The sequence below is a fragment of the Mobula birostris genome, chromosome 7 (genome assembly GCF_030028105.1).
Source record: "Mobula birostris isolate sMobBir1 chromosome 7, sMobBir1.hap1, whole genome shotgun sequence".
Classification (NCBI taxonomy): domain Eukaryota; kingdom Metazoa; phylum Chordata; class Chondrichthyes; order Myliobatiformes; family Myliobatidae; genus Mobula; species Mobula birostris.
The window spans coordinates 6,129,392-6,143,729 of record NC_092376.1 but is presented as its reverse complement, the minus strand read 5'-3'; the positions used below and the strand labels follow the sequence as shown (position 1 = coordinate 6,143,729).

General features: G+C 45.0%; 1 protein-coding gene across 3 annotated transcripts in view; it reads right to left on the bottom strand.

Moving 5' to 3' along the window:
* Positions 1 to 14,338, bottom strand: part of LOC140199982 (beta-arrestin-1) — a 138,358-nt gene that overhangs the window by 41,423 nt on the left and 82,597 nt on the right. For 2 of the 3 annotated variants that reach the window (XM_072262542.1, XM_072262543.1), the window contains exons 3-7: positions 13,547 to 13,607; positions 7,338 to 7,382; positions 6,452 to 6,648; positions 5,362 to 5,421; positions 1,465 to 1,532 (exon numbers count right to left, since the gene is read on the bottom strand). In XM_072262542.1, coding sequence (XP_072118643.1) covers positions 1,465 to 1,532; positions 5,362 to 5,421; positions 6,452 to 6,648; positions 7,338 to 7,382; positions 13,547 to 13,607 — 431 coding nt within the window. The remainder of the gene's footprint in view (positions 1 to 1,464; positions 1,533 to 5,361; positions 5,422 to 6,451; positions 6,649 to 7,337; positions 7,383 to 13,546; positions 13,608 to 14,338) is intronic. The other variant, XM_072262544.1, reaches the window with a different exon arrangement.

Sequence of the window (14,338 nt, the reverse complement as noted above, 5' to 3'; positions counted from 1 at the left end):
TGATAAGGTACCACACATGAGGCTGTTTAACAAGATAACATCCTATGGCGTTACAGGAAGGATACTGGCATGGATAGAGGAATGGCTGACAGGCTGGAGGCTGCGAGTGGGAATAAAAGGGGCCTTTTCTGGTTGGCTGCTGGTGACTAGTAATGTTTTTCAGGGCTCAGTATTGGAACCACTACTTTTCACATTGTTTATCAATGATTTAGATAGTGGAATTGATGGCTTTGTGGCAAAGTTTGCAGATGATACAAAGATAAGTGGAGGGGTAGGTAGTACTGAGGAAGCAATGCAATTACAGAAGGACTTAGACAGATTGGGCAAAAAAGTGGCAGATGGAATACAGCGCTGGAAAATGTATGATAATGAATTTTGGTAAAAGGAACAATAGTGCAGACTATTATCTAAATGGGGAGAAGGTTCAAACATCAGAGGTGCAGAGGGACTTAGGAGTCCTCGTGCAAGACTCCTGGAAGGCTAATTTACAGGTTGAGTCTGTGGTAAAGAAGGCAAATGCAATGTTGGCATTTATTTCAAGAGGAATAGAATATAAAAACAAGGAGATAATGCTGAACCTTTAAAAGACACTAGTCAGGCTGCATATGGTGTATTGTAAACAGTCTTGGGTCTCATATCGCAGAAATGTATTGTTATTGGAGAAAGTCTAGAGGAAGCTCACAAGGATAATCCTGAGAATGGAGGGGTTAACATATGAGGAGCGTTTGGCAGCTTTGGAGCTGTACTCACTGAAATTTAGAAGAATGTGGGGGAATCTCATTGAAACCTACCGAATGTTGAAAGGACTAGATAGGGTGGATGTGGAGAGGATGTTTCCTATGGTTGGGGTATCGAGAACTAGAGGGCACAGCCTCAAGATTGAGGGATGACCTTTTAGAGCAAAAGTAAGGAGGAATTTTTTTGCCAAAGTGTGGTGAATCTGTGGAATGCTTTTCCACAGACTGCGGTGGAGGCCAGGTCTGTGGGTATACTTAAGGCGGAAGTTGATCGTTTCCTGATTGGTCAGGGCATCGATGGATATGGCGAGAAGGCCAGTGTATGAGGTTGAGTGGGATCCGGGATCAGCCATGGCGAGATGGAGGAGCAGACTCGATGGGCTGAATGGCCTAATTCTGCTCCTATGTCTCATGGCCTTATGGTTTAGCATCTAGACAATGCACAGAAGTGATAAGGAAGGCTAACAGAATGTTGGGCTGTATAATGCACTCAGTGGAGTTCAAGTCTAGAGACGTTCTCCTTAAGCTGCATCATGTGATTGTGAGGCCACACCCAGAGTACTGTGTATAATTTTGGTCTCCACATTTTGTGAAGGATGTGAAGGCACTGGAGAGAGTTCAGAGAGGGGTCCAACACAGGTAAATAGGACTAGCTTAGATGGGCATCTGGATTACCATGGACTAGATGGGCTGAATGGCCTGTTGATCTCAATGAAGTGACTCCTACCGTTTGTGGATTCGCTCCTCCAGGTTGTCAGAACAGAAGGTTTTCACCTCAAAATCGACGCCACAAGCCTTGGGATGATAGAAAAAGAGAGATTCTGATGAATATATCAGCTTAAGGATTGGGAGCAGTAGTAGGCCGTGCATAGAATAGAATAGAATCTCATAGTCGTAGAATCATAGAACACTAAATCTCAGAAGCAGGCCCTTTGGCCCATCTAGTCCATGCCAAACTGTTATCCTGCCTAGTCCCATCGACCTGCACCAGGACAATAGCCCTCCATACACCTTCCATCCAGGTACAGAGCATGGTTACAAGGATGTTGCTGACTCTTGAGGACCTGAGTTATAGGGAAAGTTGAATTGGTTAGGATTTTAGGACAATGAATGGAGATTTGATAGGGGTATACCAAATTATGAGGTGTATAAATGGGTTGAATCCATGTGGGCTTTTCCCACCGAGGTTTGGTGAGACAAGAGCTAGAGGTCATAGGTTTGGGGTGAAAGGCGGCATCTTTAAGAGCAATTTGGGGAGGAACTTTGTCACTCAGAGGGTGGTGCAAGTGTGCCAGCAGAAGCTGTAGATACAGGTTTAATGTAACATCTAAGAGAAGTTTGGATAAGTACGTAGATGGGAGAGGTATGGAGGGAGACGGTCAGGATGCAGATGGATAGGATTAGAAGAATGGGTTTGCATGGAATGGATGGGCCTCTGTGCTGTCGTGCTCTATAACTACAACTTTGTCAAGCTTGTTATCAATAATATCTCCCCTCGTTTTAAACTTGAGAGGATACCCTCCCAGTCTGCTCAATGTCTTCTCACACAACAGGCGCACATTCCCAGACACCAGCCTGGTGAACCATCACTATATATACCCCTGCTCCCCTCCCCCCTCCCACCTCATGACAGACGTGAGCAAATGAGACTCACTGAGATGGATATCTCGGTCAGCATGGATGTTAGGCTGAAGGGCCCACAAAATTATGAGGGGCACAGATAGAGTAGACAGCTGCTATTTTTATTTATTTAGAGATACAGCATAGAACGTGCCCTTCTGGCCCTCTGAGTCCCACTGCCCAACAACTCACCTTATCACTGGACAATTTACAATGACCAATTAACTGGTACGTCTTTGAACAGTGGGAGGAAACCAGAGCACCTGGAGGAAACACATGCACACATGGGAAAGCCATACAAACTTTCTTACAGATGACACCAGAATTGAACTCTGATGTCCTGAGCTGTAATAGTGCTGTGCTAACTACTACTTTATTGTGGTACCCATGTCTAGTACTAGAGGGCTTTTTATATTATTTACTTAATACTAAAGGTGAAAGGGGGTAAGTTCAGATGAGATATACGGGGCAAGTTTTTTTAAACATACACAGAGTGGTAGGTGCCCGGAACATGTTGCCAGAGGTGGTGGTGGAGGCAGATATGAGAGAGGTAGAACATAGAACATAGAATAGTACAGCACATTACAGGCCCTTCGGCCCACAATGTTGTGCTGACCCTCAAACCCTGCCTCCCATATAACCCCCACCTTAAATTCTTCCATATACCTGTCTAGTAGTCTCTTAAACCTCACTAGTGTATCTGCCTCAATCACTGACTCAGGCAGTGCATTCCACACACCAACCACTCTCTGAGTAAAAAACCTTTCTCTAATATCCCCCTTGAACTTCCCACCCCTTACCTTAAAGCCGTGTCCTCTTGTATTGAGCGGTGGTGCTCTGAGAAAGAGGCACTGGCTATCCACTCTATCTATTCCTCTTAATACCTTGTACACCTCTATCATGTCTCCTCTCATCCTCCTTCTCTCCAAAGAGTAAAGCCCTAGCTCCCTTAATCTCTGATCATAATGCATACTCTCTAAACCAGGCAGCATCCTGGTAAATCTCCTCTGTACCCTTCCCAATGCTTCCATATCCTTCCTATAATGAGGCGACCAGAACTGGACACAGTACTCCAAGTGTGGCCTAACCAGAGTTTTATAGAGCTGCATCATTACATAGTGTAGCAGTTAGCATAATACTTTACAGCACCAGCTATAAAAGCAGGTTTCAACTCACGCCGTTGTCTGTAAGGAGTTTGTATGCTCTCTCTGTGACCATATGGATTTCCTCCGGGTCCCCTGGGTTCCTCTCACATCCCAAAGATGTACAGGTTAGCGTTAGTAAGTTGTGGGCAGCTTATGTTGACGCTAGTAGCATTTCATCACTTGCGGGCTGCCCTCAAACATCCTCAGACTGTGCTGGTCATTGACGCAAACAGCGCATTTCATTGTATGTTTCGATGTACGTGTGACAAATAAAGCTAATCTTTAATCTTTATTTCAAGTGCTCTTAGAGAGGCACATCAACGTGCAGAGAAAAGAGGGATATGGACATAACGTCCGAAGGGATTAGTTCAATCAGGCATTTAATTACTTATTTAGTTAGCTTGCCAGAACTTCATGGGCTAAGGGCAATGTTCTCTAATTTTTTTTTCCACTGCTGTGCTGACTAACCATTCCTTCGAGCAGGAAATTTAGACATGGCCTGAAAACTGTGTAACACTAAATTTTTTTCTAATATGCATACTATGAATATTTATAACAATGTTGGTGTTGGTTTATTAACAATGAACCATTGACTTCCATTCTGGGTTTATTGTTACAATTTGTAACAGTGTTGTAACTTGAAACACTGACAATGTAAAAAGTTGAAGCTCTAAAATGATTACGGATTATATTCCTTAACACATAACTAATTACAAGGTATTTCACAATTATATTAACATAGGCTTCAAAGTTATATTATCATGATTTGAAAATGATATTAACATAATTTCAACATTATATTAACGTTACATAAAAGAAAATTCCAGCTGCATGGCAACAAAGGCTATGTGCACAGGAGCACTTCAGTTACTGTGCGGTCGTGCCAAGAGGTCTGTTCCTGTGTTACACTGCTCTCTGTTTTATGACCATCACTTTACATATCCTTTCTATCTAAGAATACCAAAGCTATTGTTTATTATTGTCATATGTACCAAGGTACAGGCAAAAACTTTTTCCTGCATACTGTTCATCACTGTTCCTTTACAGTGGGAAGAGCACAGCGTACAGCCACACATCAACTAAAATGCTCCCGTGCACATATCCTTCGTTGCTGCGTAGCTGGGATTTTCTTTTATATCAGGGGTTCCTAAGTTTTTTTTATGCCATGGTCCAATGCCATTAAGCAAGGGATCTGTGGAACCCAGGTTGGGAACCCCTGTTTTATATAATTTTATTATAATTGTGAAATACCTTGTAATTAATTATGTGTTAAAGAATATAATCCATAAACTTTCTAAATAATAAACATACCACAACCTGAACTCTCAAACATTTTAGAGCTTCAACATATTTATAATGTCAGTGTTTCAAGTTACAACACTGTTAGATATTGTAACAATAAACACAGAAAGGAAATTGATAGCTCATTGTTAATAAACTGTTGGCCCACTGAATGCTGATGCTATCCAACTTTAAAAGTTAACAAAATGTGAAAGGTTTTCATTGTACTGTATTTCATCTTACTTCAGTTAATATATAAAATCAAAATTATGTGATTTTTCAATTATCATTCTAAGTAGTCACAGTATGCATGCTACAAACAAAAACATTTAAAGTGCTGTGCAGTTTTCATGCCATGTAAAAAGTCTCTTGTTCAGAACGTGGTTAGTTCATTCCTGTGTTAAAAAATATTAGAGGGAACATTGCTGTTCCTACATATCATTTCATCACATCAGTACATTGAGGTAGTATAAAGGGAAACAATATGAAAGTGCAGAATAAATTATTACAGTTACAGAGAAAGGGCAGTGCAGGTATACAATAAGGTAACGAGTGAGAGAGAGCACAGATTGAAATACCTTTCCTGTCTCCTCGGGCCCTGGCTGCAGGGTAACTGAACAGGGCAGGTTGGGAGGGATCTGTGGGAAAGGGAGAACAGTGTTAATAATTTCTCTTCATCTCTGTTCTAAAGGGGCGCCCTTGTATTCTGAGGCTGTGCCCTTTGATCCTAGACTCACCCATCATAGGAAACTATCACAATGTGCACTGGCAACGACTGAACCCAAGTGCAGGGAAAAGACAGACTCCCATGTAGAGACGGCAACCAGGGTTTACTGATAAGAGTTCAACATCGGTGGCTCTGCTGGGCAACACCACCAGACATAACAATCTCAAAGCTAGGACCCCACCATAAGCGCTAATTGGGAGTTTGCTTCAACAATCACAGAATGTGGAGGACCCATGCCACTCAAAATAAACTTAAGATTAAACAGAAAGCACCAGCAATTGTTGACTCTCATTACAACAATTAACGAGTACAGGTACTCCTGAAAACCTGGTGCCCAATTCTCTCCGGCTATCGAAGGGCTCATTACAGGAAACAGCTTCTGAAGACCCACACTCAATGTTTTAGGAATAGCTCTTTTTAAAAATATATTTCTTACTGTAACTTATAATAATCTTGATGTACTGCCACAAAACAAGTTTAATGATATATGTCAATAAACCTGATCCTGATCCTGATTTGATACTATGTGAGGACAACAGTCTTTCTCTCAATGTCAGCAAAGCAAAAGGGCTGGTCATTGAGCTCAGGAAGTAAGGAGGAGTACACACCTCTGCCTGTATCAGTGGTGCTGAGCTGGAGATAGTTGAGAGCTTAATGTTCCTCTGCATACCGTGTATCAGTCAGTTTATGTACAGTCTGGCGTCACTTTATGGACATATAATCAATGTGTAGAAGCTATCTTATAAATTTATATTTATTGTGTTTTATTATTATTGTGGTTCTTTTGTGCTGCATCAGATCCGGAGTAACAATTATTTGTTCTCCTTTACACTTGTGTACTGGAAATGACTTTAAAACAATCTTGAACCTTTCACTGGGCCCAGCTCTCATTCAAAGTCACAGGGATGGGCAATGAGTGTGGCAAGAGATGAAGGTCGAACCTCAAATATGAAGGGGTAACCATGTTCTCCCAGCTTCTTCATCAGACGCTCTTGAAGCCGGGTCAGGGGCTTCTTCTCCTCTGCCACAGGTGGGAAGGCTTGGACGTTGGCCACAAAGAGATCCTTCCGGAAGGTCAGTCCCAGCACGTCCAGATCCTCTCGGCCATAGCGGAAGGCACAGGTCAAAGTCACAAACACTGGGAGACAGGGAGAGAAATGGAATAGTTCAGCTCAAATTAGATGGGCCAAAGGACTTTCTTTGGTGCTGTAGTACTCTTTGACTCAAAACAGCCGAATAGAGGGACTTCCCAGTAAATGATTGTACCTTCCCTCACCCCATCAACACTCCTCCATAATCAACTACCTATCCCTCAACCCATTCAATCCCCACATACAGTCCACAGACACTCTACCCATCGCCACCTCTATCCCCACCCACTGAATCACCTCCCACAGCCCACAGACACTTTCTCCCATCATCAACTCTCCCCACCCTCTGAAACCCCTCCCACATCCCATGGCCACTCTCCCTAATTACCACCTCTACCCCCACCCACTGAATCCCCTCCCAAAACCCATAAACACTCTCCCCCATCACTGACTCTCCCCACCCATTCAATCCCCACACACAGCCCACAGGTACTACCTATCACCAACTCTACCTCCACCCACTGAATCCCCTCCCACAGCCCACGGACACTCTCCCCCATCACCAGCTCTCCCCACACCCACTGATTCCATTCCCACAGCCCACAGTCTCCCCTGTCACTGACTCTCCCGCCCACCACCGCCTTTCCACTGCTCCAACTGGGTTAAGAGCCTCACATCCATGCAAGCCAACGTTTATGGATATCAGCTCCTGTTCTCCCCCCACTGACATGTTTACCTTTCCTTTCCTTGAGGTATTCTGGATCAACCAACACGACACCGTCTGTGGGAGAGAGAAGTGTTCATTACAACGTGTACTGAGGGAGCACCGCACTGTGGGGGGATCATACTGGGGGTGCCGAGGATCCTATGATGAAAGGATGAGTGAGCTTGGGCTTGTTTCTTTAGAGCAAAAGAGGATGAGAGGTGACTTGATAGAGGTTGTCCCAGAGGTGTAGATTGAGTGGACGGCCAGAGACATTTTCCCAGGGTGGAAATGGCTAATTCTAGGGGTCATGACTTTAAAGTAATAAGACTATATGACATAGGAGCAGAATTAGGCCATTTGGCCCATTGAGTATTCTCTGCTATTTCATCATGGCTGATCCTTTTTTTCCCACCTCAGCCCCACTCTCCAACTTTCTCCACGTAACCTTTGATGCCATGTCTAATCAAGAACCTATCAATCTCTGCCTTAAATACACCCAATGACTTGGCCTCCACAGCTGTCTATGGTAATAAATTCCACAAATTCACCACCTTCTGGCGAAAGAGATTGTTTTTGAGAGGAATGGCCACAGGGGAACTCTGCTCTAACTGCCCCTTTGCACTTTTCCTGATGGTCACTCAGCTACTTGCCTCCTGCAACTTTGGGGTGACCACTCCCCTGTAACTCTGATCAATTATCTCCTCACTCCCCTGTACAAGCCGAAGGTCATCCAGCTGCTGCTCCAGATCCCTAACACGGTCTTCAAGGAGCTGCAGCCGGATGCACTTCACACAGATGTAGTTCCCCGGGAGACTCTGGGCCACCCAGTTTTCCAACATCCAGCACGAAAAGCACACCACAGCCATTTAAACGGTACAGTAAGAGAGGAGAAAAAAAAGAAATGCAAGCCTTAACAGATGCTTTACACAGAGCCAACGCCTCTTCCGAGCTGAAGCCCGGTTTGAACCAAAGCCTGTCGCTTCTACTCTCACTACTGGCCCACTCCCAACAATGGTCTTATTTCCTGTTATAATCTGTGGTCCACCTCCCAGCTACTGTTGGGAGGCCTGTGTATAATTGCCATCAATGTCCTTTTACCCTTGTAGTTTCTTAACTCAACCCACAAGGATTCAACATCTTCCGATCCTATATCACAACTTTCTACTGATTTGATGTCATTCTTTACCAGCAGAGCCACACCACCTCCTCTGCCTACCTTCCTCTCTCTCCGATACAACGTGTAGCTTTTGGACATTCAGCTTCTAAATATGACCAACCTTCAGCCACGATTCAGTGATGGCCACAATATCATACCCGACAATCTGTAAAGGTGCAGCAAGATCATCCACCTTATTTCTTATACTCCGTGCATTGCGATATAACACTTTGAGTACTGTATTTACCACCCTTTTTGATTCTGCATCCCTCATGCACTGATACTCACCCTGCTGGCTGCAAATTTATCCTATCATCTGCCTGCCTTTGCTGACAGTCTGACTGCATGCTATCTTTGCTTTTTTACCATCTGTTCTATCCTCAGTCCTTTCACTCTGGCTCCCGTTCCCTTGCCAAATTAGTTTAAACCCTCCCCAACAGCTCTAACACACGTGCCTATGAGAATATTGGACCCCTCGGGTTCAGGTGCAACCCATCACTTTTGAACTGGTCCCACCTCCCCCAGAAGAGATCCCAATGATCCAAGAACCTGAAGCCCTGCCCCCTACACCAGCATCTCAGCCACGCATTTATCTACCAAATCATTTTATTTCTACCCTCACTGGTGTGTGGCATAGGCAGCAATCCAGAAATTCCTACCCAGGAGGTCCTGCTTCTCAGCTTTCTACCTAGCTCTCTTCAGGACCCCTTTGCTTTTCCTTCCTATGTCACTGGTACCAATATGTACCAGGACATCTGGCTGCTCTCCTTCCCCCTCCAAAATGTAGTGGACACGATCCGAGATCCCGACCCTGGCACCTGGGAGGCAACATATCAATCGGGTGTCCCTTTCACGTCCACAGAATCTCCTGTCTGTTCCCCTGACTATCAAGTTGCCTATCACCGGCAGTCCCCTCTTCTCCCTCTTTCCCTTCTGCACCACGGAGCCATGCTCAGTGCCAGTAACCCGGTGGGAGGAAGCATAGGGAGGGGGATTGTTAGAGATAAGTTTTTTACACAGTGTTGGGTGCGTGAAATGCCCTGCCAGAGGTGGTGGTAGAGGTAGATACATTAGGGACATTTAAGAGCCCCTTAGGTAAGCACTTGGATGATAGAAAAATGGAGGGCTATGCGGGAGGGAAGGGTTAGATTGATCTTAGAGTAGGTTAAAAGATCAGCACAACATCATGGGGTGAAGGGCCTGTACTGCACTGTAGTGTTCGATGAAGTACAGGGTCATTTCCATCACTTAGTGGTTGTGTACACTCCCAAGCCTGGCGAGATGCAAGTGCTCCTATTTCGAGTGGTCTGTTGGACCCCATTGATCGCAGCTCTCAGGGTGTCATTCCCCCCCTCCATTGTGGCTGAGCTTAGGTGAAGAAGTTGAGGGAGATGGTTGGACCCCTTGATTTGGTCAACGGGTATACTTAAAGCGGAGGTTGATTGGTTCTTGATTAGTTACAAGGAGAAGACAGGAGAATGGGGTGTTGAGAGGGTAAGCAGATTATTCATGATAGGATAGCAGAGCAGACTTGATGGGCTGAATGATATAATTCTGCTCCGGTGCCTTACAGTCTTACAGAACAGATTTGAGAAGGAATTTCTTCAGCAAGCGGTTGGTGAAATTGTGGAATTCATCATCACAGATGGCCGTGGGATCACGTCTGGTTTTTCTGTCTGAGCCCACCAACGAGCAGGTGTCTGGGATCAAGCAGCTCTAGAAGGAGCCACTCAGTTTGGGGAAGCCTGTCTGTGGCCACAGGGGACACGCTCCTTTGGCAAAGATATTAGGAAGCATGGAATATATTGGGAGGTCTGGTATGCACGGACTGCTGCTGCGCAGGATCAGAAAAAGCTGAAGAAGTTGTAAACTCAGCCAGCTCCATCATGGGCACCAGCCTCCCCAGCCTCTTGGACATCTTCAAAAGGTGATGCCTGAAAAAGCCAGCACCCGTCATTAAGGACCCCCATCACCCAGGACATGCCCTCTTCTCATTGCTAACATCAAGGAGGTGGAAGAGGAGTCTGAAGACACACACTCAGGAACAATTTCTTCCCCTCTGCCATTGGATTTCCGAATGGACAATGAACCCATGAACACTACCTCAGTAGTTTTTCTTTCTTTTGCTCTTTTTGCACTACTTGTTTAATTTAATTATATATTTTATTGTAATTTATCGTATTTTAATTATATATTGCAATGTACTGCTGCTGCAAAACAACAAATTTCACAACATATGCCAGTGATATTAAACCTGATTCTGAATCTGAGAAAGGAAACTGCTGAAGGACGAGCTATATTTGTGAAATGGTGGATCCAAATGTTGCAGGATTTGGACCATTTTCTATTCTCTAACCTCTGAAGAAGTGACTATTTTGAACCAGTGCGGGGTGTTGGCCATTAATGAGCTGGTGGCCTCTTTGCTCAGCTGCCAGCTGGTCACTTTGCTCCTGCCCACTGCCTTTGTCGCCAGGACCCAGAGGGAGCTGTTGGACTTCTTCTGGAGTAAGAGGAGACACTGGTCTCTGCTGTGGTCCTGTGTCTTCCAACAGCAGAGGCCAGTCAGTGGTCAGCCACTGGTGTGCCACCTGTACCCAGGTGGCACCTGTTCACTAGGCACCCTCCGAGGTGGCATGCACTTTTGTCGCCTGCGGCACTGCCTTCAGGAGGGTACACCGCTCCTGGCAGTGGGTATTGGCTGCACTGCTCTGCAGGAGCTGCCAGGCGGCTACCGGGAGTTATTGCAAATCTGTGACGGTCTCGTCTGGTCAGAGAGCTCCTACGCTAGCGGAGTTGGAGCTCTGGCTGTGACAGAGGCTGGTTCTCATCCCATTGCAGTTTTTTATTGCTTACTTAATTATTGTTATTATTCTGTTCTCCCTTTCTTTTTGAATTTGCACAGTTTGGTTTTCGTTTGCACATTGGTTGATTGTTCATCCTGTTGGGTATGGTTTTTCATTAATTCTGTTGTGTTTCTAGTATCTTACTGTGAATACCTACAAGAAAATGAATCTCAGGGCAGTAAATTTATTTTCAAAGTACATATATGATAATAGTACTTTGATAATAAATTTATTTTGACCTTTGTCATCCCTATCCCATCATGGTGGGCTTCCAAGAAGTTTGGGGGCATAGAGAGGTCCTGACTGTGCTTGCCAGATTTCCCGCACAGCCAGAATTACTCACCGGAACTGAGGTTCAAAATCTCCCATGGGATCCGGTCCCACACAATGCGAGCCGACTCACTAAGATGTCCGCCACGCCATTCCATGATGCACCATGGTGGTTCTTGTGTAGTCTGCTCCTGCATACTATTCACTCCTTCACCCTCGTCCGCCAAGTGGACAGACCATGAGGGTTTTATGCGTTGGTGATGAAAGCGAATTTCAGGGTTGTATATGGTGACATATACAGTATGAACTGTGAGAATAACTTTACTTTGAACTTTGAACTCCTGCCTGAGAAGCAAATTGGATCCACCCCAGTTTGCCTACCAACACAACAGGTCCACAGCAGATACCATTTCACTGACTTATCACTCAACCTGGAACATCTAGACAGCAAAGGTGCATACATCAGGATGCTCTTTATTGACTACAGCTCAGCATTTAATATTATCATCCCCTCAAAACTAATCAATAAGCTTCAAGACCTAGGCCTCAATAACTCATTGTGCAATTGGATCCTCAATTTCCTCACTTCAACACAGGCAACAACACCCCCTCCACAATCTCCATCAGGGCAGATGCACCACACGGCTGTGTGCGCAGCCCCCTGCTCTACTCGCTTTACACTTCTGACTGTGTGGCTAAACACAGCTCCAATGCCATATTCAAGTCCGCTATTGATACCACCGTCATAGGCCAAATCAAAGGTGGTGACAAATCAGCATGTAGGAGGGAGACTGAAAATCTGGCCGAGTGGTACCTCAACAACCTCTCACTCAATGTCAGCAAGACCAAGGAGCTGATCATTGACTTTGTGAGGAGGGAAATGGAGGTCTATCAGTCCAGTGGGGGATCAGATGTAGAGAGGGTCAACAACTTTAAATTTCTCCATATTATTATTTCAGAAGACCTGTCCTGGGCCCAACATATAAGTGTAATTATGAAGAAAGCACGGCAGTGCCTCTACTTCCTTAGAAGTTTGCCAAGATTCAGCAGGACATCTAAAACTCTGTCGACCGTCTATAGATGTGTGGTGGAGAGTATATTGCCTGGCTGCATCACAGCCTGGAATGGAAACACCAGTGCCCTTGAATGGAAAACCCTACAAAAAGTAGTGGATATGGCCCAGTGCATCATGGTTAAAGCCCTTTCTACCATCTACTTGGAGCGGCGTTGCAGGATCTACCATCAGGGTGCCCCACCACCCAGGTCACGCTCTCTTCTCACTGCTGCCATCAGGAAGAAGGTACAAGAGCCTCAGGACTCGCACCAGTTGGTTCAGGAACAGTTATTATCCTTCAATCATCAAGTTCTTGAAGCCGTGGGGATAACTTCACTTGCCCCATCATTGAGGCGTTTCCATAACCTACAGACTCACTTTCAAGGACTCTTCATCTCATTTTCTCGATATTTATTGTTTATTTTTTTTTCTTCTTTATTTGCCCACTATGTTGTCTTCTGCACACTGGTTGCTCACCTTGTCGGTGCAATCTTTCATTGATCCTATGCGGTTATTAGATTTCTAGAGTATGCCCACAAGGGAACACATATCAGGGTCACATATGTCCCTGGATAATAAATTTACTCTGAACTTAAAAACGCAAACAACAGGAATTCTGCAGATGCTGGAAATTCAAGCAACACACATCAAAGTTGTTAGTGAACGCAGCAGGCCAGGCAGCATCTCTAGGAAGAGGTACAGTCGACGTTTCAGGCCGAGACAAAGGGTCTCAGCCTGAAACGTCGTCTGTACCTCTTCCTAGAGATGCTGCCTGACCTGCTGCATTCACCAGCAACCTTGATGTCTGTTACTCTGAACATTGCTTTTTTGGTTCACTGGGATCGGTCAGTCAAACAGCTTCCACTCTGTTAGTATAAAACTGACCAGATTCTGTCTGTCGGACTATCGAACTCACCCACTGGCTCCACGAAGTCCACGTGATCTACAAAGTCCCTCTTCCCCAGGTACACGGTAAGCTGGAAAACAAACAGTAAGAAATAAAAAAAATCAGGTTTAATATCACTGGCATTTATCATGAAATTTAAATAAGTATTGCATAAAGAGAGTACAACAGTGAAAAGTAAAAAAAATGAAATCAAATCTTTAGAAAGAGGTGACACAGGGTCAGCAAGTGTTGAATCATTGGGGATAGAACAAAGGAACTACAAGGGTAAAAGGATGCTGATGGGAGTTGTATACAGACCCCCATATGGAGACCCTGGATCTGCGCCTGGAAAGTCTTCACTCTCCAGGGTGCAGGCCTGGGCAAGGTTGTATGGAAGACCAGCAGTTGCCCATGCTGCAAGTCTCCCCTCTCCATGACACCAATGTTGTCCAAGGGAAGGGTGTTAGGACCCATACAGCTTGGCACCAGTGTCGTCGCAGAGCACTGTGTGGTTAAGTGCCTTGCTCAAGGACACAACACGTTGCCTCGGCTGGGGCTCGAACTCACAACCTTCAGGTCTCTAGTCCAATGCCTTAACCACTTGGCCACGGGGTACTAAGGATGTGGTCTACAAATTAGAAAGGAACACAGAAAATACATGCTAAAAGAGCAACGTTACAATAGTTATGGGGGATTTCAATATGCAGGTAGATTAGGAGAATCAGGTTGGTCCTGGATTCCAGGAGGGAGAGATTCCAGAATGCCCAGGAGATGGCTTTTCAGAGCAGCTCGTGGTTAAACCCACCAGGGGATGAGCTATTC